Here is a 24,311-nt window from a genome sequence, read left to right as displayed (position 1 = left end):
ATTTTTCATCGTGACGACAAGAAAAGCAACTCGTTGGCTCTGGTGCGGTTTTTCAGAAGCACTGCCTTTCTCCCCCCATGATTTTGATAGAAATCAAGCCAATTTGCTCAGGTTTCTAAGGATTAATGAACCACTGGGGAGGGGTGCTTTTTTTTTTTTAACACCAATATCCTGCATCTAAAAAAAGAAACCAATTGTTCAACCATTGTGGCACCAACAGGTAAAAAAAAAAGTCTTTTCAAGACACCACTGGCCAGACTGTGACCCACCTTGAGCGAGATCATAAAGCTTTATATTGAAATCTGGCTTTTACAAAAATAACCTGATTGATTATGGTTTATAATTAGTTTAAAAAAAAAAAATCAAATCAGGCTGATCATGCATGGTTTTCATTGTCGGCTGGACTGACTAATACATTACGGGCCTATTCTACATTTTTTGTCGGCTGAGTCTGAAGGATCCTCGCGTCAACCGATTTGCCCGTTTTAGAGCCGACGTGCTCACCCACATACAAACTTCTTTTAATTCACTCCAGCGCTGGATCACTCCATCGCAAAGAGACTCCAGCAAAGTTCAATATGACCTGTATTCAGGAAAATATATTCATCTCATTTATTTTTCAACATGCTGTTCATGGTATGCAGCCAGACGTCTCAGCCTCAGCCTGCTTTGCGAGTGCCATCCTGCATATCATATCATGGGAGGAGATGAACACAGCTTTCCTGAGCGCAGGTCATGCTGAACTTTACCAGAGTCTCCCTTCCTTCAGCTGAGCCTGGATTTTTCATAGAGTTGTCAGTTTAGTCATTTCGGTGATATTGCTATTCTTTCCCGTATTTATTCGCTTTATTTTATTTCTTAATTAGTGGGCACGGCTTTGACATTTTGGCACTGGCATTTGAACCCAGACGAGGAGAGGCACAGGTCCCAGACTGAGAGCTCGTCTTGTCTGGGATGAGTAAGAAACCCGGTGCTGCTGCTTTCACCGTTTGGATACATGACACAGCTTGCGATTGAACCTGTGTTATGTTGAAAATCAAAATAATGAAGACATCAAATGCTGGGTATCTCACTAATTTGATATAATCCAAGTAAAAAAGAATGTACATGTAATCACGGCACCAGAGGGTTGGATGAAAGCGTCTGACAATTGGCACTGTTATGGTTAAAAACGGTATTTGACTCAAGTAGCGTAAAGACCCATTAGCCACGTCATGATGAATGGATCATTAGAAACCCTCACAATTTGAATATCAAAGGACTGGAGAGCCGCCGCTTCATTATTCTGACTCACACCGTGGCAGAACTGCAGCCACGAAACAGCTTCAGGCCACGTAAAAAGCAAACATTTCCCTGCGGATTAGTTTCCGGTTTCCAAGTCATCAAAACACAACAGTGCTGCTGCTTTTCATGGAAACTAATGTGGAGGACTTTATTACGATGATGGAATGCTGGGGTGAAGTCTCTGAGAGATCATTTTCATATGAAAGGAAACCACCAGCTGGAGAAAAGGGAGGAAAAATGAGGAAGAGATTAGCAGAAACGTCAAGTTTACATTGTAGATATTAGACTAAACACGCAAAATCATTTAAATTAGCATAGGAACATTGACTTAAGGTCTTAAACCGAACACTTCCCAAACTCAAAGATAGGACGTTTTCTGTAACACAGTCCCTGGAGAAGCCACTCTGCTCGCTCTGTGGCTCGATGTCCGCTGCAGGTAAGGTACGTTAGGTAAGGTTCTTGTGTCCTTCCTGTTGTTTAGTGCTGCCTATTCCACCTCCTCTGATGTGGAACCACACCGGTCTACCAAAGATGGAGGCAGCATGACGCCACCCTGTCTGATTGTCCTAAAGACCAAAGTTTAGGAAGTATATTTTATCAATAAAGGTGCTCCAAAGTGCTGCAGGGTCTAGACCTCTGTGGCCGCTGAACCGAGGGCCAGGTTGGAGGTTCCCACAATCCAGATCAAATGCTCAATCCTGCCGGTGCCCTGCTCTAAACAATAATGTCACAACTTTTCCTTTGGGGGCATTTTTGTTAATATATCTATACAAAATGAGATGTGCACCCTCACAAATATTCAGAATCAGAGGACACTCCTACATGGACCGGACCTTGGTCAGTTTCAATGTCCACAGTTCTTCAGATGTTCCTCATTGTCTGGTCCATGGTCCATGGTAGCTACTCCAGTTCAGTAAACTGAATTCTGGTATTTTTCTAAGCAGACATTCACCAAGATCTTGTTAACAGCAATTTTATAACCATTTTACTTTTGCATTTGAGACTTTTCAGAAATTGCTGCCACAACAGGTTGTGTGCCCTCACAGCATCTTGACTCATAACCGTCTGCTCGCAACGAACCAAAATCACTGAGCTCCATGATGCCACTCAGATTCGTGCTGTCACCTCTATAGGTGTCGGTTGTCAATCAGTTTAAAAAATAAAAATGCCATGAAAACATGGCATTTGATTCACTTTACATGCTGCTGCAGTAAATGGTTTAATCACTTCTGATGTACAAAGACCCAATAAGACTCATTTTAGTTTCTCTAAGCCGATCAAAAATCTCAAACCAGTTCAGTTCCAACACAGAATTTCATTTTTAAATTACTTGAGCCAATCCATCAACAATCACTGTGCTAAATACCATATAGTCTAATAATACACTGGCCGGCACCTCAGCCAAGCACAGAACACCTCAATGAGACACAGAGGGACATTTTCATCACCTCAGCTGGACGGTCCGGCTTCAAACAGCATCAAACAGCATCAAATGTTGAATCATATAGACTCTCTGGCAATGGGTATCAAAAATATCTTCAATTTCTACCTGTTTTTGGTTTGTTTTTGCAGACAGACCGGTATGACAGTGCTTTCCCTGTGTTTTTTTATCCACAAGGAATGTTTTTACACACCCACTGACCATGCACACACACAAAGTGAACAGTAATTCTTACATTCATTGATTTTCATAATTTTCTGTAAAACATATTTGTTGTGTGAACGGTCTAGGATGAACATGAGGTCTTAATTTGAGCTAGCAAAGCATTACTTTACCAAACCTAAGCTCATAATGAAGTCTCTGCATAATTCATTTCCACCAAAGCCTCCAAACCTGCATGTATCGACAAAATTTGCAGTGGATGAGGAGAAAAACTACAGACGATGAATAACTAGACATTATTCTTTGGTCTCTCTGTTAAATTATCTAGATATTGTTCGGTCAATGTCATGAATTATTAGATGTACTGAGGTCACCAAGCTATCGGCTTCCAGCCAACACCGCTCCTGAAAGCCCCCTTAAATTCTTTAAATTGGGCATCCGATAAAAATCTGCAGAGTTTTGTTTGATCTCCACTCCCAAGTAAAATTATTAAATACTGCTGGATCAATTTTCAGTCAGACTGAAGTATGGCAAGCGCAGCACCTTGTTATATCCAACTGATGCCCATGGCTGTGCCTGAAACTTAACAGGAATATATATTAATTCATTAATGTCAGATATAGTTACTCATTTAGTCATTCTGTGTGCATTACCTGCTTTTAAAAATTTGCTTGCGCCTTTATTCAGTAGTAGTTATTTATGAAGACATGTGTTTGTTCAGCTGTTTACTTTGTAGCTTGGATGACATGGCCCGCTTTTTGGGGAACTGTAGGAGTTTCTTTGGGTCCCTGTTGAGCGGTCGTGACTGAAAAGCCTGTTTTTAGCAGCTTTTATAGACCGGCTGATGCTCCTGCTGATGCCTGTTTTCACGACGGCTGCGTCAGATCATTGCTTTTGCAGTTTCCCCATTTCTGTGTGATCCAAATAGCTCTTGGAAGCGCTTCACCAGCAAGCATAAAAGTTTCTTCATAAGGTTAGCTGCGTCACTTACATTATTGTTTGATTTATGTTTTTCCTCTCATTTGCTGGACTTGTAAGACCTGCTATGTTAATGGTAACTTAATCATTATTATTTGTTGTTGTAATTTTATTGTTTTTAAGCAAATTTGGGAGAAATTATAATAATTACAAATATAGTTGTGTTGCATTTTTAATTTTTTTTTTGTTAATTTCTTTTTCTGCTAATTTTCTGCTAAGATTTTTTAAAAAAACTATTTTCTGATGACATTCTTGTAAAAATATTTTTTGTGCTAATTTTTAGGTCGTTTTCTTTGTTTTTTAAAGTTTCTTGCTAGTTGTCCTGTGTTTTTTTTCTGAGGTTTGGTGGCTTCAGTCCAAAAACATCAGTCTATCCCTAACAGTGACCTTGCCTCGCCTTTGGTCGCCGTCCAGCCGCCTGCAGCCAGCCGGCCTCTAAGCCGTGCTGCCCCGTCACACTGTGCAACATCTTCAGCTGTTCAACGTCGGTTTCATGAACCGGGCTGCGACTGCATCCTATACCACTTCCTGCAAATTAACACAGATCAGGCTCGCCTCCCTCCTGCCGCCCTCCCTTCCTCCCTCCCTCCTTCCCTCCCGTTCCTCCTCGCCCTCCTCCCTCGCCTTGCTCAGAGGAGACGGTGGGGAGGTATTGTGCCAGATTCAAATAAAGAAATCGAGAAGTAAACAGAGGCACAGCGAGGGAGGGAGGGAAGGATGGAGGGAGGGATGGATGGAAAGCGGCTGCTGGTGTCGCTAATGGAGAGGAAAATGGAGGGTCATGTGGGAGCCATGGCTGGATGGAGAGAGAGAGAGAAAGAGGGGGGGCAACTTGGTGTAGTATAAAGAGTCAAGATCACTTGAGTGGTGGGCGGATGCTGAGTGTGTGTGTGCATGTGTGTGTGTGTGAGTGTGTCATCCTGCTGTGTGTGTGTGTGTGTTTTATATGCATGCGCTCATGTGCTGTGCACCGACACGTGTTTATATCACACGGTGGTACATGCATTTACTTCTGTGAGTCAAACCAGGTTATCTATGTGTGTGCATGTGCATGTGTATGCGTGTGTGTATGTGTGTGTAGGAGGGGAGGGGGTGGCAGCCAAGTGATTAATGCGTCAGAGAGGCAGCTGTGGTCTGAGCTCACTCATTTGGAAATCTCTTTCAGGGAGAGAAAGAGAGAGAGGGGAAGGGATGGAGAGGAGGGGGAGAGAGAGAGAGAGGGAGGGTGGGAGAGATGCTTCTGCATCCCCTGTCAGATAAACAAAAGTGAGCTGAAAGCCTGCACAAGGGCCGAACGAGGCAGTGAAGGAGAGACTCTGTGTGTGTGTGTGTGTGTGTGTGTGTGTGAGAGAGAGAGAAAAGCAAAGAGAATATGGGAGGGAGGCAGAGGGCAGTGCAGCATCCCCCTGTCCTCTCGCATCCCGGCTCGGTGGTGTCGAGCTCTGTTTACTGTGGGCATCAGAGAGAGCCGAGCTGCTGCAGCGTCTGCAAACTTCAGCACGGCTCCTGTTCTACCTGCTCGCTCAGCGGCCACTTTATTAGCCACACCTGTTCAGCCAACGCCGCGGCTCTGCCACCAGGTCTACTGCGATTACAATGTCGGAATGAAGAAGGTGAAAACCGCTCGCAAGGGTTCATAACATCAGGAGAACGCTCGATATCCAAGTTTTACTGATAAGACGTTAATTTAGGCTGCAGAGATCGTCTCATGGTCATAACAGCATTTTGCCAAATATCATTCATCTGTAACCAACCAAACTAATTAACCTGTTTGTTAGCAGTTAGTTTACTGAGGTCTAATGGAAACCCCTGTATGGCCTATATCAAACACAGTAACGATGTTTCCTATGAATGTTTATGATTAAAATATCATCTATAGGCTTAGAACATGAGATTGATCTAAAATCTGCACATTGGGCAATTTGAGTAATTAGCATAATGGGCTAATTAATCGGCAAAAACCGGAAATGGCTATAAGTTTGCCTCTTGGAAAGACGATCTAAGAGTCTTAATCTATGTTTGTGATGTCAACAAATCCATCCACGACCATGCAGCGGTCGTGCAACCTTTCCTCATTAGCATAATTAGCAGAAATTATATTTTTTAAAAAAAATCAGGTCAAAATCTGGAAATGGATATTTTTTTAGAGAGGTGGCCTCAGAGTCTGAGTCTATTTTTGGATGTGCAAGAAATTCATCTCTTTCCATAACTAAGTCATGCAACCTTTCCTCATTAGCAGAATGTGGGTCCACATCCATTCTGGACATCACAAACATGGATTTAGACGCTTACATCACCTCTCCAAGTTAACTAGAAGAAAACTTAGATTTGCGTCTGGTTAACTGCCAAACATGCAACTTTTAGCAACCAAGTTGAATTTTATCGACCAAGCCTTTAGACGACATTTCAATCATAAAATCAGACAAAGTAGGAAATGTGCAAACTCAGTTGTATGTTTATTACTGACGTCATGGTTAGAGGTGTTGCTGTGCTGAATGTCACACTGCACATCGATGAATGAAAACCTCAGTGAGAGCGTTAAAAACAAAAACTAAAAAAAACTTAACATTACAGGCAGCATAAGAGCAAAATGTGTGGCTGAGCGGCTGTTCTGGATTAGATTAGATTAGATTAGTACACATCATAGGCGGAGTTTGAAATTTGCGCTGGGGGGGCAAACTTTTTTTTTTATTATTATTTTATTTATTACAATACCAAACATAATGTAATTCAGATTTATTTCTGAAAATAATCTTATTTTATTGCATTGCTTAAATGTTTATAGATATGTATACAGGAAAAAAAAAATATTGGACCTATTTTTGACTCAATGTAGTGACACATTTCAGACGCTAGGGGGGGCAATGCAAACTCGCAAACTCCGCCTATGGTACACATGTATTTTATACAGGCTAAACCACCGTGACTGGTGCTGCACAGCAGTTTCATTGTATGTAATAACCACTATTATCATTATTATTTTTCAATTTTGTTTTCAAGTACATCACAATGCTCTTCAAGATGTTTTGCAAGTACATGTAGCTGAGGTAAGTGGTTTTCAAAGTGGGGTCTGAGGACCCCCAGGGGTCCGTATGGGCCCCCCACAGGGCTTTCAGCAAAACTGAGGGACAGTTTAGTTCCACTGTAATTTAATTCAGTCGAAGTTGTTAGGAGGCAGAAAAGACATGAGGGATCATTTGAACATTTTCCTCTTTCTGGTTGAACCTCAACACAATTTGTCAGCCCTCAAATGTGACATTAAAACAATTTAACCCTTTCAGATGTGAGTAAATTCACTTGATTTCACTCAAAAACACGAGAAAAGGCAATTAGCTAATTAGAAAAAAGATTTTTACTACAAAAAATTTGAGCTTTTTTTCCCTTGTATGGCTATGTTTTTAGTGATTAAATGATATATTTAAAGATCAGATCACTGATGCTGGAGCAGATTTTTTTGTGTTTTGAGGCTTGTGAAAGGCGTGTGGACACTTCGGACACAAACCAGAATATCAACACCTTCCTAAAATAATCACCTAAGTCATTTTTTGTCAAAAATGAGTTTTTTGCCTAAATCATCTCCTCCTGATGCTGGGCACCTCTGGGAGAATCGCCAGCATCCTCAGCTGAACAGATCATGCCATTCTACCCCTGAAGTATAATCGCCTAAATCAAGAGTGTGTCAAAACTGTGACTTAGACAGTTTTATTTTAAGTCAAAAGAAAATGTGACTTAGGCAATTTTACGTTATTTAGGCAATTTAGGCTACTTTAAGCGTTTCGAGATGGCAGCGGTATCAAGAAGAAAGAAAATTTTCTCTGCCAGTGAAGTTATTTCAATGATCCAGGACTCATCAAAGAGAATGGTAAGTGATGAGGTTTTTAGCATATAACATGTTACAATTGCCTAAGTCAGCAAAGGCATGTTCAGAAATTTGCCTAAGTCATTTATTTCTGTTATGTTACATAACTGACTGACATTGTTTCTGGTATGTCAGTAGTCATCTTTTATTTATATAACCTTTTTGAGTGAAATTATCACTAAATATCATAGTTAATTTTTGGTGAATTTTTTTGTGTCTCCTGAACAACTGACTTTGTTGAAAAAATGACTCAGGCGATTATTTTAGGAAGGTGTCGATATCTCCTGATACGAGAGTCCTGAGGGCAAAGTCGCTTCACACGGGGCTCGGCGGCTTGCTGAAAGTCAACCTGGGGGTCCCGAGCATCACATTTAGGAAAAGCCCCGGTTTTTAGGCTGAATTGAAGTGAAGTGAAGTGAAGTGAGTCGGCCCCTCACATCCCTGCATCCTGACGGGCCGACAGCAGCGGCTCTCTGATGGCGCTGAAGCATTGTGAGGCGAGGCTTTTTGGGTTCAGATGCTGCAAACTGGCCTGATTGGAAGGATTTCAGTGATTCTTTAATGAGGGAGCTATTCAGGGCCAAGTCCAGTAATGATGCATTTACTGAAGTTAGCTCAAAAAAAAAAAAAAAAAAACTGCCTGAAAGAACGGATGGATGTTTGAAAATGCAATAACCGCTCTAGCAAAATCAAATGTCCTCAGCGTCTTCATTCAGCCTCTTTGATCAGAGCGGCAGCCGAAGAGGAGAAAACTCGAGCTTGTATGGCGTTCTTAGGAGGTTTTATTTTGTTTTGTTTTTTTAAAACAAAGAAAGTAACTGCAATTTTTTAAACTTTCATTTAAGTTATTATCATCATGAACTAATTTGTTACTTGCTTTCTTTTTCAGTTTCCTCCTTTTTTATCCCCTCCTATCAGAGCTGTGAATGAGAGGCTTGCACATAACCCGACCTGACATGGTATTACTGCAAATACACTTTTAACATGTCGCAAAATGCACCTTCACTTTAAGGTGAGGCAATACAGGTGATCAAGAAAATGGCAATTTCCTTTTATTCCATCATTCTGAAATTTGATTTGTTCAGTGTGGACACCGGGACAAACCCTATTTTCCTACGACATGTATTTATTTTATTTCGTTTTTATTTGTATATTGATTATATGGCTTTTTTCGAAATGGATGAAGCACATGCATTTTGCTGTTTCACTGTGATGAGCGAGCGTTCTCACTGTGTTTTGTGCGGCTGCTCACAGTCAGGTGGTTTTTCCCGTCTGTACGCGCTTGATTCACACACTTCTGGCACAGCTCCGGCTCCTGCGACAGGGAAGGAGTTAATGGGCCAGACTTGATGGATGCATTACACTCTCACCGAGCGGCGGCTGCGACTGTACGCCGAAGAATCCCAACTATCTCTTTTAATGAGTCGCATTCTTGTCAAGTTCCCACCCTAAATGTGACGGAGTGAAGCGAAAATGAAATGCGCTTCAAATGTCAACCACTCGGCTGTTTGGGGAAAAAAATGGCCCCGGATCCAAACGATGCGAGGGGATTACAGATTCCTCCAGTTTGTTCTGTGATGAAATTATATGGAAAACACGACTCAAACCGAGCCAAACACAACTACAGGCTATTAGAGGAACAAGCTGCGTCGTCAGCTCGGCGCTCAGCTGTAACCACATCTTGTATTGACAGATGTATATTACAAAGCACTGAACTGGGGACTATTGATATTACAATTGCACAGACACACTGTTGTGGTGGAAAAATTTTCTCGGGGCAGTGAGAGATGACCTTGCTGCAGCGGCCCGCCACAGTCTGAACACACACAGTGGAATCAGTCAAAGAGCTGCACGAGAATATGTGAGGAATTGAATATGCGTTTACAAGAACAAAGCATACGTGACGAGCAAACACTGTATGCATGGGATTGATTTTGCCATTGGACTGAGCTGTACAGTGTGTGTGTGTGTGTGTGTGTGTGCATGCATCAGTTTGTGTGTTTAAAGAGCCCCTCTGAGCACACATGGATAAGAAATGTGTTTAACGGCAGCCCACCTCCATCCTCTCACACCTTCCTGCTATTGATTGGCATACAAAACAAACAGAGGAAACCCCGCGCAGGAAAAATAAGTCTTTTCTGAGCTGGCAGGTCAAGCGAGGAAGTGCCGTGACATATGTCAACATGGAATATTTTGCTCACTCTGCACTCTTGACAGAAGACATCCTCTGGTCCCAAATCAAACGCTATATAGCTTTTGATCCATATAGCTGGCAATACCAGCAGCCTGATTTAGATCTAACCCAGATCAAGGGCTGAAGTCCCACTAATTCACATCAAAACATGCCATCTGCAGCTTACATCAAGTTAAATATAAGATTTTAAACCCTTGTAATTCTTATTGTGGTGAATTAAAAATTCTAATTTTGCAAATAAACATTAAAGTGAAAACTGTTTTTGACTGTCATAATTTCCGACTGAACACAAACTAACTACATTTTAAATTTCTTAAACACTGAATTTGATGCCAAATTGCTTTTGCTTTCTTTTTTTTTTTTTTAAATTATTGATCTTCAAGAGCTCTTAAGGCCTTCGGTGAAGTCACCCAGAGACCTTTGAGCAAGGCATGGAGACACCCTGCTTGAGCTCAAACAAAAGCAACTGTGCTCAGGCTTCCTCTGGTGCAATCTGCATGTGGCAGTAACCCTGTACCTCATGCCTTACAGCCTGCCCTCGCATCAATGTTGTGGTGCTAATTATGAAAAGTAAAGGTGCGGTCACACTTGAACAAATGCTCATTGCACGCTGAGGTGAAATTTGAATCCCGGTGTGCTGAATATTGGTGATCCGAGATGGGACACCCATGGAAATCAGTCTGATTATTGTTTTGTTTTGTTTTCTAAAGAAAAGAGAAAGATTAGAGCGGTTTTGTTGATGTGGAGGAGGAGGAGAGGAGCTGTGGCGGACAGGAGGAGGCTGTTTTAATGCACTTACTGACTGGATAGGTATTGATAAAAGGAAGCTTGGGCGTTTCCTCTGGGCTACAATACACTCTGGATGGACAGGGTAATAATAAACTGCCCACTACAGTCGAAGGCACCAGAAATGAGTCAGCAGCCGTCCCGGCGTGCCCAAACAAAGCTGAATATTCACAGGGTATGCTTGAAAAAACCCATTCATAAAAGGGAAAGTGAAAATAGTTTGCAAGGATTCATAACATTAGGAGAAAGCTCAATATTCATGTTTTTTTTAATGTCACTGTCAGTCTATTGGAAACCCCTATATGGCCTATATCAAACCCAGCAACATTGTTTCCTGTGAACATTTATGTTTACAATATCATCTACAGGCTTAATACATGAGATCAATCTTGGTTGCTAAAATCTGCATGTTGGGTAATTTGAGTAATTAGCAGGGTATGGGCTGATTGATCGCCAAAAACTGAAAATGGCTATAAGTTTGCTTCTTGGAAAGATGATCTAAGAGTCTTAATCTATGTTTGTGATGTCAAGAAATCCATCCACTACCATTCTCATTAGCATATTTAGCATAAATTATGTTAAAATAAATCAGGACAAAATCAGGGAGTGGCTGTATTTTTGCTTTTAGTCAACTTAGAAAGGTTAGTCTAGAGTCTAAATCTATGGTTTGATGTCCAGAAATTCATCTCTTTCCAAAACTAAATCTTGGAACCTTTCCTCATTAGTATAATTTGCATAAATTATGGAGCTTAATAATTAGGCACAAAACAGGAAATAGCCATATTTGTGCTTTAAGTCAATTTTGAAAGGTGACCTCAGAGTCTAAATCTATGTTTTGATGTCAAGATATTCATCTCTTCCCATACCTAAATTATGCAACCTGAATTATGCAACCATTTCCTCATTAGCAGAATCATTTCTTTCAACAGCTATCAACATAATTAGCAAGATGCAGTGAAATTTTTGGTGTATTTATCTTGCAATCTGTGTTTTATGTTCTGACTGTGTGTGTTTTTTTGTGTTTCGGTTGTGTTTTGACTGTTTAGCTGTTTTTAACATTAACTGTGTTAGATTTTATTTCATGAGTCACGTCAAAGATGAATTTCCACTGCTTTGCAATGGACAATAAAGGTTTTCTGATTTCTGATTTCTGATCCACATCCATTCTGGACATCAAAAACATGAATTTAGACACTTCCATCACCTCTCCAAGTTAACTAGAAGAAAACGTTGCTTGCTTCTAAGTTAACTGGCCAACATGCAACTTTCACAAATCAGGTTTCATTTTATCCACTATAGAAGGCATTTCAATCAAAAAAGGTCATTGTTAACACCATCGCTGGGTGCAAGAAATTTCTAGTAGATGGGTGAAAACTTCATCAAAGGTTGAAGCCAGAGATGACAGATGGTAATAACACCTCTTTTATAAAGTGTTATAAAATTGGGTGTACCACTATGGTGTGACAGTGGCTTCAGTTTTAATTAAATCATCAGTAATGCAGTTTTTATTAAAGATCAGTGGTTTAAGGTCACGAATCATGCACAGGAGTTATTCCTACTTAACCATGACCCAAACCATGCCTTAACTCTAACCTTAACCAAAGTTTTAGTATTCTAACTGTAACATTAAGAAAAACTTTATTAACCAAAGTTGAGTTGCCTAGCCTTAATCAAAGCTGTTTTCTCCAACTGTTTGGTACTAGTAGCTGCTAACCACAAGTGAGGTTTCTTTACTTGCCTAACCTTAACCAAAATTATTTTAAAGCTGCATTTGGTGCACACAAGCTTGACATGCGGACATGTTGGATAAACCACGATAAAATTATGTAAAGAACTGTATTTGCACAACTGAGAGGCGTGTCCGGTTCACAGCAACTACCGTTAAAGAAGACGTCATTTTGTATATTCCTAAGTAAACAAGCAGCGATTTGAAGAGAATCTATCTGAATTTATTTGTACCATCTTGAGCGGTGAAATCCCTCTCTCCAACCTCCAACAGCTTAACCTTTATTAATATCTATAAAGTCATACTGGACCTACAGGAGTTAATCTATGATAATAATAGAATATTTAACTGGCCATGCAAAAATAAATAAATCAATAAAAATAAAGGTGCACAACCTTTTGAAAAATATCATATAGCTGATGTGAGCCTCGCCAGACTGCGCTTAGTCAAATCTACCTCCCATGGTGTGCTTATTGGTTTATTACATGAAGTAAATTGAATATAATATGAATTCTTGGTCAGCGCAGGTCTGCATCTGTTTTTGTGTAAGCTGGGAGTGCTTCTGTGTTGGCAATCATACAAAGGCCACCGCTGCTTGGTGGCAGCAGCATACTCTAGGTTTATGACCGGGCACAGGCCTCTATCCAATCTGCCCCCATGGGAGGATCTCTTGCAGTTCAATTCTGATTCATGTACGTATAAATAACTGGCGCTGGCACTAATAATTGGATTAAAAGTCTTAGTAGAGGAGAAAGGGGAGAGGGGGGGAGCGAGGTTGGCTGGAGAAGCGACATGACTTGATTAAAAGCAGCTAGTGTCTTTAGCAACGGTATCTTGGTTTGAAGCTTAATTATTATTGGTACAAAGGGGGTCATCTTTAAGGTTGCCCCAAGGACAAGAATCTGCACTGCACTGTGTCATCAGTGAGTTCACAGTGTGATCAACACAATCATCAATAAGTCCATTAACTTCCTCCAGAGCTGAACGACCTGGGAATCCCAGCCAATGTGTGAACGGGTCAGCGAGTTTGACAGCGATGAACTTTTCATAGCCAGCGGCCGTCCACAAACAATAAGATTTCTGTGCTCCATCGTCTCCCTACCTTTTCGTTATGTAGTCCATTTCATAAACAATCACTTTGCCTGGCAAGTGCAAAACGGATGACATTTTGCTTCCAGTAATTCAAAGCAGATTTCTAAATTTTTATTTGAAAGACGAGGAATAAAATTCTCAAATACTGTGCTTGGAGAGTGGTTGCACGCATTTTTTGTGCCTGTTAATGCTACCTAATTAACACTTTCTCACTGGCTAAGTTATCTCAAACTGTTGTTGAAAGGCAGGAGAAAAATATGGCTTGCAAATTTACACTATTTTTCTTGGTCAGAACTTTGAATGTTGTAAGACCTTGTAGTCAGAAGCTCCTGAGGTACCAGAAACTGGTCAAAACCGAGCGCTCCATCACAGGAGCTGGCTGCAGCTTGCACGAGCAGCGAGACACTGGAGTATTATCTTTTGTTAATGCCTGTGGTACTAACCTTTAAAGGCCAGCTGATGGCCCGTGAGTTACTGCTCCTGTTGCAGTGTCTCAGCTGCCACAGCGCTGGAAAACCGATTTTCCCCTTTCACATTTTCTCTATAATTCAAATACCACATGGAAACATTTGGAAAATTACTCCCAAGTTCCCTGGTTTCCATGGGAGGTAAACCATGTCGTTTTACAGCATCAGATCTGAATTAAGTTTTGCATACTGTTTGTTTTAGGCTGGATATGTTGCTGAGGTTGTAACATTAGTGTGGTAGGTCTTGCTAAATCTACTTGCAGCATTGACATCAGTTGTTAAGTTGTCATAATAAGCTATTATTAGTAGTTTTTTCTGATTTTAATTGTTATATTTTCTGCTCACTTATAGTTTGTGTGCTCATATGGCCTTTGATTAATCTTTCTTCTCTAATTTGAGTGATTCTGGCTTGTCTGGTGTTATTTTTGCACAGCTAGCAATGCAATTTTTTGCGTATCAGGTATAACGAAGCTTGACAAAAAATATTTTCTAATATCTTTTAATGTAAAAGATTCTCGTTAGCAGCGCTCGTGGAATACCTCTGAACCAGTCACCATGGCTTCCCTCGTTCTGACAACATGGAAAGTGTGTAAATTTAGGAATGGTTTTATCGATCTGCAGATGTTGAAGGAAAGCGGTGCATTTATTGAATTTTGCTGAGCACACATTATAGGGGCAATAATGCTTCAGAATCAGGTGAACACGTCCCAAAGGCCAACGCTTGTAGATCTTCACGTCGATGACTATTTGCACCTAATTTCACACGTACACATGCACACACTCAATTTTGCTTTCCCTTATTTTCCACCTGTCTGGCATATGATTGTTCCTGAGACACGGCAGCATTTGTTCTTTGGCTGGTAAAGTGGGTGGTGTAAGAACTGATACATATTCTAATCTTGCACTCGATGCAAGTCAGTACAGATCAATGCATCAGCTAAATGGCGAAAATGAGAATGGAAATGTTAATTGGTGAGATGAGGTGCTCCATTTAAACCAATATACCACATTTAAGCAGGAAGGTTTTGTATGACTTGGGACTCGTAGCAAAAGCAAATTAGATCAATCAAACTAATCTGGGAGGGTTTTACCCACTTAAGCAGAAGAGGAACAATGAATGAAAATTGCTATTGAACGTAAGAAACTGGTGATGAGTAAAGAAGGATTCCCAGCCCTTTTCCATATAATTTCAATTCAGAGGCACTATCCATTCCGAGCCAATGCAATAAGGATGATAGAGGAATACATTACATGTGGAAGAATGCATTACATATATTCCTCTGTGGTTACCAGTGGTTGTTTTGGAGTGAGACACAATCACGAAGCATTATGAATTTCTTTAGACTTTGTGCTTGACGCTGAGCTGACTGCAATATACCTGCACACTACACCTGGCGATATTGTGGACATCTTTGGTATCAGACCGCGGCAACAACAAGCAGTGAGGCTGTGGAGAATGCAAGAGTGAGAGAAACAAAAACAGAAAAATATGCGCAAGTGAGGACAGAAAATTGAGATGGACAAAGATCATGATGTGATGGTGTGCAGCACGCAGGCGCCGCATGTTAAGAAGCAGCTTTTCCTCTAAAGCCAAGAAACAGAAGACAGAAAGCTGAAGTGAGAGAGGGCGGTAAAGGGAAAGAAAGGAGAAATGGGGAGGGCTTACCTGGGTACTGTGCAGCTCCTGTGTTGGACAAGGAGGAGGAGGAGGAGCAGGGGAGGTAGGAAGGGCAGAAGGAGACAAAAAAAGAGAAAGGCGTGTTAGCATTCAGGGCCCAGTTCGCCGTTAAGTGCCACCAATTGCCAGCGCATAGAGGTGCTCACTAGTCAAGTGCAGCAGAAGCAAAGTAAGAAAGCAAAGAAAATACATTCATGCAGCTTCTCCCTTCAAGAGGAAAATGGTTAATCATTTTACACATTTAATATAACAGATCAAGTGAGTTGAATTGAGAAGCAGCAAGCCTTGAAGGGCAAGGTCTGTCCGACTGTGAGTCCGTTCAACACTTCACTCCATCTCAATCTCAAAATCTTCCACTTTTGATAACTGAAGGGAACCCTTATCTCTAGCACCGACACCAAGTCAAAATGTCAACTTTTGTATTGCGAAACGTCATTAGTGGATAGCTGTGATATTTGGCGAGTGCGTTCATGCTCCCCAGAAAAAGATTCCTCTTTATTGATGTTGACTTTTCTTCTAGTGCCACTACCTGGCCAAAATGTCAAAATGTATTGCAAAGATTTTCACAAAATTCGGTGAGCACGTTCATGACACCTCGAGCGTGCATCCTGCTTCTTTTCATGACCCCCATGACCTTCCCTCTAGTGTCGCCCTCTAGTGTTAACTTGTTCACAAGCTATCGTGACACATATCTAGTGGTGTGGCATGATGTTCGATGGCTGCATCCGTACTCCCCAGAGGAAGTTTCCTCTTGATTTGGTGACTTTATGACCTTTCCTGTAGTAGCACCCCTTGGAGAAAAAAAAAAAAAAAAAAGTCAAATACAATCTCTCAGAATCTATTGGGTTCATGTCCAAGAGCATGCACGATGTCAATCGATATTTTAAAGTCTACCGGGCAGACTGCCATGAAATTTTGGTAAGTACATTCTTGCTTATCAGACCATGCACCCTCTCGACTTTGGTGAACTCATGACTTTGCACCAACCTCAGGCCAAATATTTGACTTGTGTTAACATAAGTTTAAATATAGTGGCTGGAATGTCATGCTGTTTGCTGAGTGGACGGGTGCATCCCAGAGAATGAACCCTATCAGTTTTGGTGCAAGACCACCACTGCATGTCATTAAAACACTTAGCTGAATTTGTGTAACTACATTCAAGCATCACAAAAGAGGGATCCCAACACGCTCCCCATTTTATTCATCTTGACAATTTTGGTGGTATTTTAGCGGCACCTTCAACCCAATGTACAAACCCCATTGTCTTCAAACTTGTCTTCTCCTATCACACACCACACCAGCAGTGAAACCCACACTTGTTTAACCAATATGTACTGTAATGTATATAATTATAGAAAAAAAACACCAAAAAAAAAAAACCTTATTAGATACTTTTGTGAAATCTGGTCAAAATGTTGCACCAGACTTGCAATTTAGGAGATTCTCAGTCAACAAGTTGAACATTCATCAGCTACAACATAAAATCATCTATCAATCATCAAAAAACATCCAGCATAATGATACTGACTGGGCAATTGTTTGCTGGTTTTAAAATGTAAAACAGCAACGTCTGTGGAGGCAGGTGGATCTACAAAAAAGAGCAAAAAACTCAAATACTATATGACTTCTACCTACGTGAAAACTGGCTACAAACAGGCTACGTGACACCAGTTCAGAGCTCTGAGGGCTGCAGTTGGACATGCGCATGTCTTCCAACACTATTCCCCCACAACAAATGAGCAGTGTTGGCCCACAACACGCCGCCTGGCAGCCATTTAGGCCCGCATTTTTTAAAGAACATCTTTAAGCCAAGCGAGCGTACGGATTCTGCTTTGAGGCGGCTTTTGATTAGAAAACCCATTTCCTCTTCAAAATTTGCCAAATTTCAATCATGGTGATATTCTAATTACCATTAGAGGCGGAAGGGGAGGGAGCGATTGAGCGGGTGTGTGTGAGAGAGCAAAAAGGGAGAAAGAGAGGGAGTCAATTTTCAACGTAAGCAGGGACGATCAGAGAAAAATGCCGCATGGAGATCCAAGTGAAAAGGCAGAATTTCATCTCTTTATCGCTCTTTTACCCCGACTCCGCACCATTTGTGGCGCAGATGTGTCTTATCCATCAGTGGGGTAATTGGTGTGATCTGGGCTATAATACACGATGCTTTTCTAACATGAACCACCTTTTGACCTGTTATACTGACAGCATTCTGGATGATCACATGAAAACAGATTAGTGGCAGATATTATTCTTGAACTGAACACATTTCAGTTTGTCACGCTCATACTGAACCAGTGAATTAAAAAAAAAAAAAAAGAATCTGATGCACAAACAAACTTTAAATATGGAATTTGTAAGGCACGAATCAAAAGCAATGGTGTGAAACAATTTGACTGTTTAGATCGAGCTGTCTTTCCACAAACCAAATTAGCTTTTCATATCTGGGTCCAAAGAGCAAAATTACTTCAAATGGGGGTCTGCAGCTCAATGACAGTCTACTTGGGGGGGCGCAGAGCATGTAAAAACTTGAAAACCCTGTTGAGAGCTGCATCTAAATTGGGAAAAGCAAATTTTAAATTTAAAAAAAAATATATCCACATTCAGTTTCAAACCCTCACATTCAATTTTAAATAATGTTTTACAAATTAATAGTTGAATTTAACTGTTTAATGAGCACGAAAAATTCAAATGTATGCAATTGAAATACAATTTTCGTCACATGATCCGCAATGCAGCACACACCAAACAAAGCGTAGAGTATTGCATCTGTGCCCCCACCACCCCCACCACTTCGCCAAGGATGGAGGGGGGCTTATGGAGTTTGGCAGCCTCCAGTCTTACTCGCGAGCATTTGCCAAGGTTAGAAAACGAGGCGCTTACCTAAACAGCAACCTAAACTCCCACCGCACAGAGCCCGTCCTCCCCTGCTTAAGCATTCAGTCTGTACAAAGTGTTTAAGAGAGCCACATAGGCAACCTGGACCACCCTCGAGTTCAGGTTCACGTAGCATGATGGGGTGGGAGGGGGCTGCTGCGGGGAGATTACACAGCAATAGGCTGGACGTGGAGCCGCTCTCCTCATGTTAAGTAAATGGAGAGTGGGCGAAGAATAACTGCACGGCCGGCTTGCCCCCTTCGGGTCTCGCGGGAGCCTTCGCTCCCTCCTCCCTGCTCCCCACCTCCAGAGGTGAGGTTAAATGACAAGGACTGCGGAGATGCATTAAACATGAGTCATTTGGAATGAAAGCTCGGCGCTGGACCACTCCAGAGATGATAGGGACATTAACCAGGGTTTCACCAGGGCCTGAGCTGCATTTAATGAAGGCCTCCTCTACCTCCCGATGTCTCTCTTTACATGTGATGGCACAGCCAGGGAGCAAAGCAGTTCAATATAAACACAGTCACTGCTTTTTTTCTGGTTCCCGTTGTCTGATTTTACGCCTCTCATATCTCACTCTCTCACACACACACGTAAACACACATGCACACAGACATACATGTGCAGACACAAATGTGTGGATGACAGATCTAAAGACACCCATGACAGCTAACCAAAATATGAAAGTCTCCAGGCTGATGCAGTTCACAGCTATTTGCTGCTGTATAATAGCCTGAGCCAGAGGCTCTACTTCAACCCAGGGCTGTAGCCAAGACCAGCTCAAGTGCAGGACCAGGTCTGAGGACGGAGACCACTGCAAATCTCTGAAACGGATCCATTTCAAGATCAAGGCCAAAACAGGCAATCCAACAAATCAATGCGCACCATGTTTCAAGATATTTAGAGATGTTTGAGGTCTGTCACAAGTTTCACCAGGAAACTGAAACTCCTTGTAGTGCTGGGGACAAAATAAACCTCAACATCAAATATCAATAAATTACAGTGTTTTTATTATCAAAAATCAGATTTATTGCAATTTCTCAAACTGGCAAAAAGTAAGTAATGGCGTGGTTATTGTGCATCTTTTGTTCCATAACACAAATGTGTCCTATCTGCATTCAGTAAGACAGTATTGACTCACTGCAGTGGAACTAGGACATGCTGTTTGCTGGCGTCTTATTTACCAAAGAACAGTCAACATGCTCAGCAAGCCCGTTCCAGCTGTAAGTCCAAGACTGAATACAGCAGACTTCTTACAAACTGACGTCAGACTAGGAGAACAAAAACTAAAAAAACTAGAGTCCAGCTGGCCGGTAAGACGGGTAGATGTTGTAATCATAGATGTACCAGCATCAGCAAATGTGGTGTCCAATATGGAAAAATACCCCAGAAAGAAACAAAACAATGCAGCACATGAGTGAAGTCAGAGGAACTTCAGATTATTTAAAACAGTGTTATCAATGAATAGTTTCTCCAGCAGACTCTATTACTACTTTGTGTGGCTCAGCAGTTGGCAGAACACTGTATCACAGCGGAGCAGATGGAGCTGCAGATTGTGTGAAGTTGGCACGTTTTATTGTTGTGTAAAATATCAAGCCTCTAGTACATATCTTTATTTCAACTATCTGGTAACTAAACGCGAGGCATTTCTTGCTATTTCTTTTTTTTTTTTTAATGTCTAAAAATATCGGCGAATATGTCATGTCACGATTTTGGGTAACACTTCCTTTGGATAGTCAACAGCACGTCAATAAGACATAAATTTCATCTCAACAGCGTGTCTGCGAGGCGTCGTTATGGATCCCACTGGAGTTCTGGGGAAGACACGCCCACCTGCACTGTGATTGGTCATTAAATTCCCTGACCTGTTACACAGACTTGACAAAAATCCTCACCCTCCCAGAACCCTGACCTTAATCAAACAGATGTATCTGACCCAGAACTCTGGTGGGTTTCATAATAACACAGTGGGTATCCAGCAATAATATCACGATCTACATGTTTGTTAAAATACAGTAAACACATACAACAGAAGGTCAATAAATATGTCAAAATATGCTGAAATATAATTTATAGCTTATTGATAATGTACTTAGCTTTTGTTTATTTATCTGATAGATCCATTGACATTCTGCTGAATATTTATAGGTGACCATTTTTGTCTCTCTCTCAAATATCCATAGTCCTGATCCAATCATGAAACAAGGGGGAAAAAAAACAAACTTGCTGACGTGTTAAAATGTAAAATGGGCAACAGCCAAATCAACATCAATGCTAGTAAGGACTAGCAATGTAACATAATTATTTATTTTTTTAAATTTATCCATTATTTAACCAGGCAAGTCAAAGTCAAAGTGCATCGCGTGTGAAGCTACAGCAAAAGAATAAACAATAACAGTCACAAATAATGTGAAACCATCTTTACACTTCATACCACAACACAAAGAGCTCATGATGAACACACACAAACTACAGACCTAAACAAGGACCATGAGCCAAACAACAAGGAACTGGGCTCAGTGAATGTTCGCTGCCCAAAAGCATGCTGGGAAACTCCCCTGACTGGCGTCCGCTCAGACGTCGGTCAGCGACAGAGACAGACGTCCAGCACATTTTGTCACAGTGAGATTTCTTTTGATCAGTTATTAGAGTCAGAGTCATTAGAGAGGCTTTCCTAAATCTATACATTTTTAATATGCATTCGTTTGTGGTTAAAATCCAACAATTAAAAAGAAAAAGCCATGCCCAATTTTTCCCTGAATCCAAGTCCAAATTATTTTGCACCGAAACAAATACAAATATAAATACAAGTAGAAACAGTAGGCAGTGCCTCCATATTTTCTCTACTCCCAGTGGGAGAAAAAAGGGATGGACTGGGGAAAAAAAAAAAAGTACTGGGAGAATCATGAACCTCAGAATCGAGCGCTTTCGCCATTTTCAATTTAAGGATCGTGACGCCCCCGGTCAGGCCCAAGACGAGCCCCGGCCCCCAGCCGAGCGCCGGGCAGGCCGGACGTGTCGGGAGCCTCAAAACCAGACGCGAGAGCGCCACCCCCGCCCTGCCTCCATCTGCCCCCATCAGGCGGGAGAGGCCTGGACGCCCCCCTCTTCACTTACAGCACAATAACAACCGCGGCTTCCTCGCCACTGCAGGAAAACACATTTCTAACTGAGTCATCCTCGGCCGCGGCTCCTGGTTAATGGCCTGGAACACACATTACATGTCTATCAGAGAGGGACGCGGCTGGGACGGACACACACACACATACACACCAATACACCATCCTCCTCACACTCCCACCCCAAATACACACACACACACACACAATGCATGCACAAAAGCCTTCCCTCTAGTCAGTTTAAGTGTAGCAAGCAATAATGTGTTGATTAAATCTGTGATCAGCTGCCTAAGGGGCATGAAATTGGACATGATGAGTGTGGCACATTAAAAACTAATTATCAATAGCACCAATCCTATTGTCTTTCTTTTATTAAACCAGGCACTGCAGTAAATCAACTGTGGAGAATGGAACACTATGTCTCCCAACACAATGGGGCTCGGTGGATGCAAACACAACGCCACCTGAATTCACACTGCATCATTTCACGAGGGCTTCTGTCGTACGATACGTATCTGTGATGTAGCGTCTGCGGGCGCCTCCTTAAGAAAATTGAGTCTGAAACTAGATTTTGTGGAGAAATGTCTTCCCCTCAATAAATATCATGTCTGGAAGCGTCGCCGCTTTGTCTGATTTATTAATCGAAACAGTTTCACGAGGATGCAGGTTAATTGTGTTCAATAAAACTACAGGAATATCAACAAAATGCTGCGGGGGAATCGAGCCGCTTTCCCCACCTCTGCTTCTTAAAGGATAATTCCGGTATTTTTAACCCCAAGCCCTGTTTCTCCACCTTCTGGAGTCCAAATGACTCAAAGGGACGAAGGTTTCTGTGCTTCAAGTGCTTGTTTTCCCACTGACGGGTTCTGATTGTTATTAGAAGTGTGTCACGTGATTATGGAAAGTGTCCCTACAGAGATGGACGCGTGTCTACCACCTTAACAGAAGTCTGGATCACGGAGAAATCTCACGTGAGGCGTGTCGCTGCAGGAAGACGAGGACGGAAACGTGAGCTGGACCATCCCAGAAGAGCTTGTTGTTTTGGGGTACTTGGTGTTATTGAAAAGATAGAAAAAAAAAAAAAGAAAGAAACAATGGTGTGTGTTTGCAGATTTCACAAACACGCACCGTTGTTGGATTGGGACTAGAGTGTGGACACCTGAAACCGAGCCCATTGGGACGGTTGGTTTGGACAAAAATCTAAAAATTATGTTTGGCTTTGGACAAGTCAGAATTATTTTTGTGAAAAATAACGGACTTACTGTCTGTTCTGGGTAGCGTCCTGTACAGCGCTGGAGTTTACATGACGACAATGAAGGCAACACGTAGGCTATTTCAGGCGGTAAATGTAACCTAGAGAAGGAGGATGAACAAAATCTGGGGCTCAGGTCGGGTTTGGGCACAAAAAATAGTGCCTGCTGGGTTCGGGTCGGGCTCGGTTACTATGCTCCCGCCTCGGGTCGGGTTCAGAAAAAAAAATATGCGGCCTGATCCGCACTCTAACAGGTGCACACTGAAGCTCTAGCTACTTAAGCTGAAGAAAGGATCCAAACTGGGACAACAACTTTCAGCAGAAGAGGAGAAGAAATCCTACAACAAAGCACTTTCAGGGGATCATGTGTTTACTTGTGTGTATCTGCCTGTGTGTGTGTGTGTATCTGTCTGCAGCTAATCTTGGATACTACTGGGCCTGCACCAGCCTCATATTTTTAGTGCAACTTTTGCCTGTAAGACTAAGGACCTCTTGTGGTTACAGTGATTCGAAACCTTTGAAAAACCTGATTTATACTGCAATGAGGAGCCGCACATGATCAACAATTTATTTATTTGTTTTTTTGTTCAGGTCTTGTTGCCATAGATTCAAAAGTTAACATACGTTAGTCGGCGTATTTTTATTGTTGGCATTTTCAATTTGAAGTTGACGTGTTTCATTGTTGGTCTTTTGGAATAATGCCTGTCCAGATTTACACGCCAAGGTTAGACAGTTGTGGCTGTTATGTTGCAATACTGCAGGGAGTACATGAGAAAAACATCAGTTATGCATATTTCCTAAAATAATTAGCTTATGCTAAAATACGCTCAATAGAAAATGTAAATGTTAAGTTTGATAAAGCACATTTGAGATTTCCTGAAGGTGTCAGATGTGTGTGTTTGAGGTTTAAAACTGCTGCCGTGGTCGTTGAGCGAGGACGTTTATTCACTACGACCAAGAAGACAAATAAATAAAACACAAAAATCCAGGAAATGGATTAGTGGTTGAAACATAGCGGCGATACAGATGAAAACATGGAGGAAGACGACAAAATGAAGCAGGTGGAGCCGGGCTGTTTTTTTTTTTGTTTTTTTTTTTTGCACTGGTCAGGTGGAACTTGTCTGAACAATTATTTCAAATGGGACATCATATTGAAAAAAAAAAAAACCACTGCATTAGTTGTGGTCATTTGAAAACCTTCAGTAACGTATGTGATACTTGTCATTCCCTGATACATGCACACTATGAAACTTTTTGTATGTTTTTTTTTTTTTTTTACAGATCTTGGCCTTTTTTTTTTTAACTTTTAATATTTTCTTTTAACGATGATGGTTTGTGACTGATTAGGGTCTACTTAATAACCGGCAGATATATTGTTGTGAGATTTTTAACCAGCGCT

General features: G+C 41.4%; 1 protein-coding gene across 1 annotated transcript in view; it reads right to left on the bottom strand.

Annotated features, from left to right (window-relative positions):
* Positions 1–24,311, bottom strand: part of cadm1a (cell adhesion molecule 1a) — a 521,404-nt gene that overhangs the window by 142,051 nt on the left and 355,042 nt on the right. The window contains exon 2 of the mRNA XM_030068792.1: positions 15,656–15,673. Coding sequence (XP_029924652.1) covers positions 15,656–15,673 — 18 coding nt within the window. The remainder of the gene's footprint in view (positions 1–15,655; positions 15,674–24,311) is intronic.

Source organism: Myripristis murdjan, chromosome 14 (genome assembly GCF_902150065.1).
Source record: "Myripristis murdjan chromosome 14, fMyrMur1.1, whole genome shotgun sequence".
NCBI classification, from domain to species: domain Eukaryota; kingdom Metazoa; phylum Chordata; class Actinopteri; order Holocentriformes; family Holocentridae; genus Myripristis; species Myripristis murdjan.
Note: the sequence above shows the minus strand (reverse complement) of the source record. Positions and strands in the feature narration are given on the sequence as shown.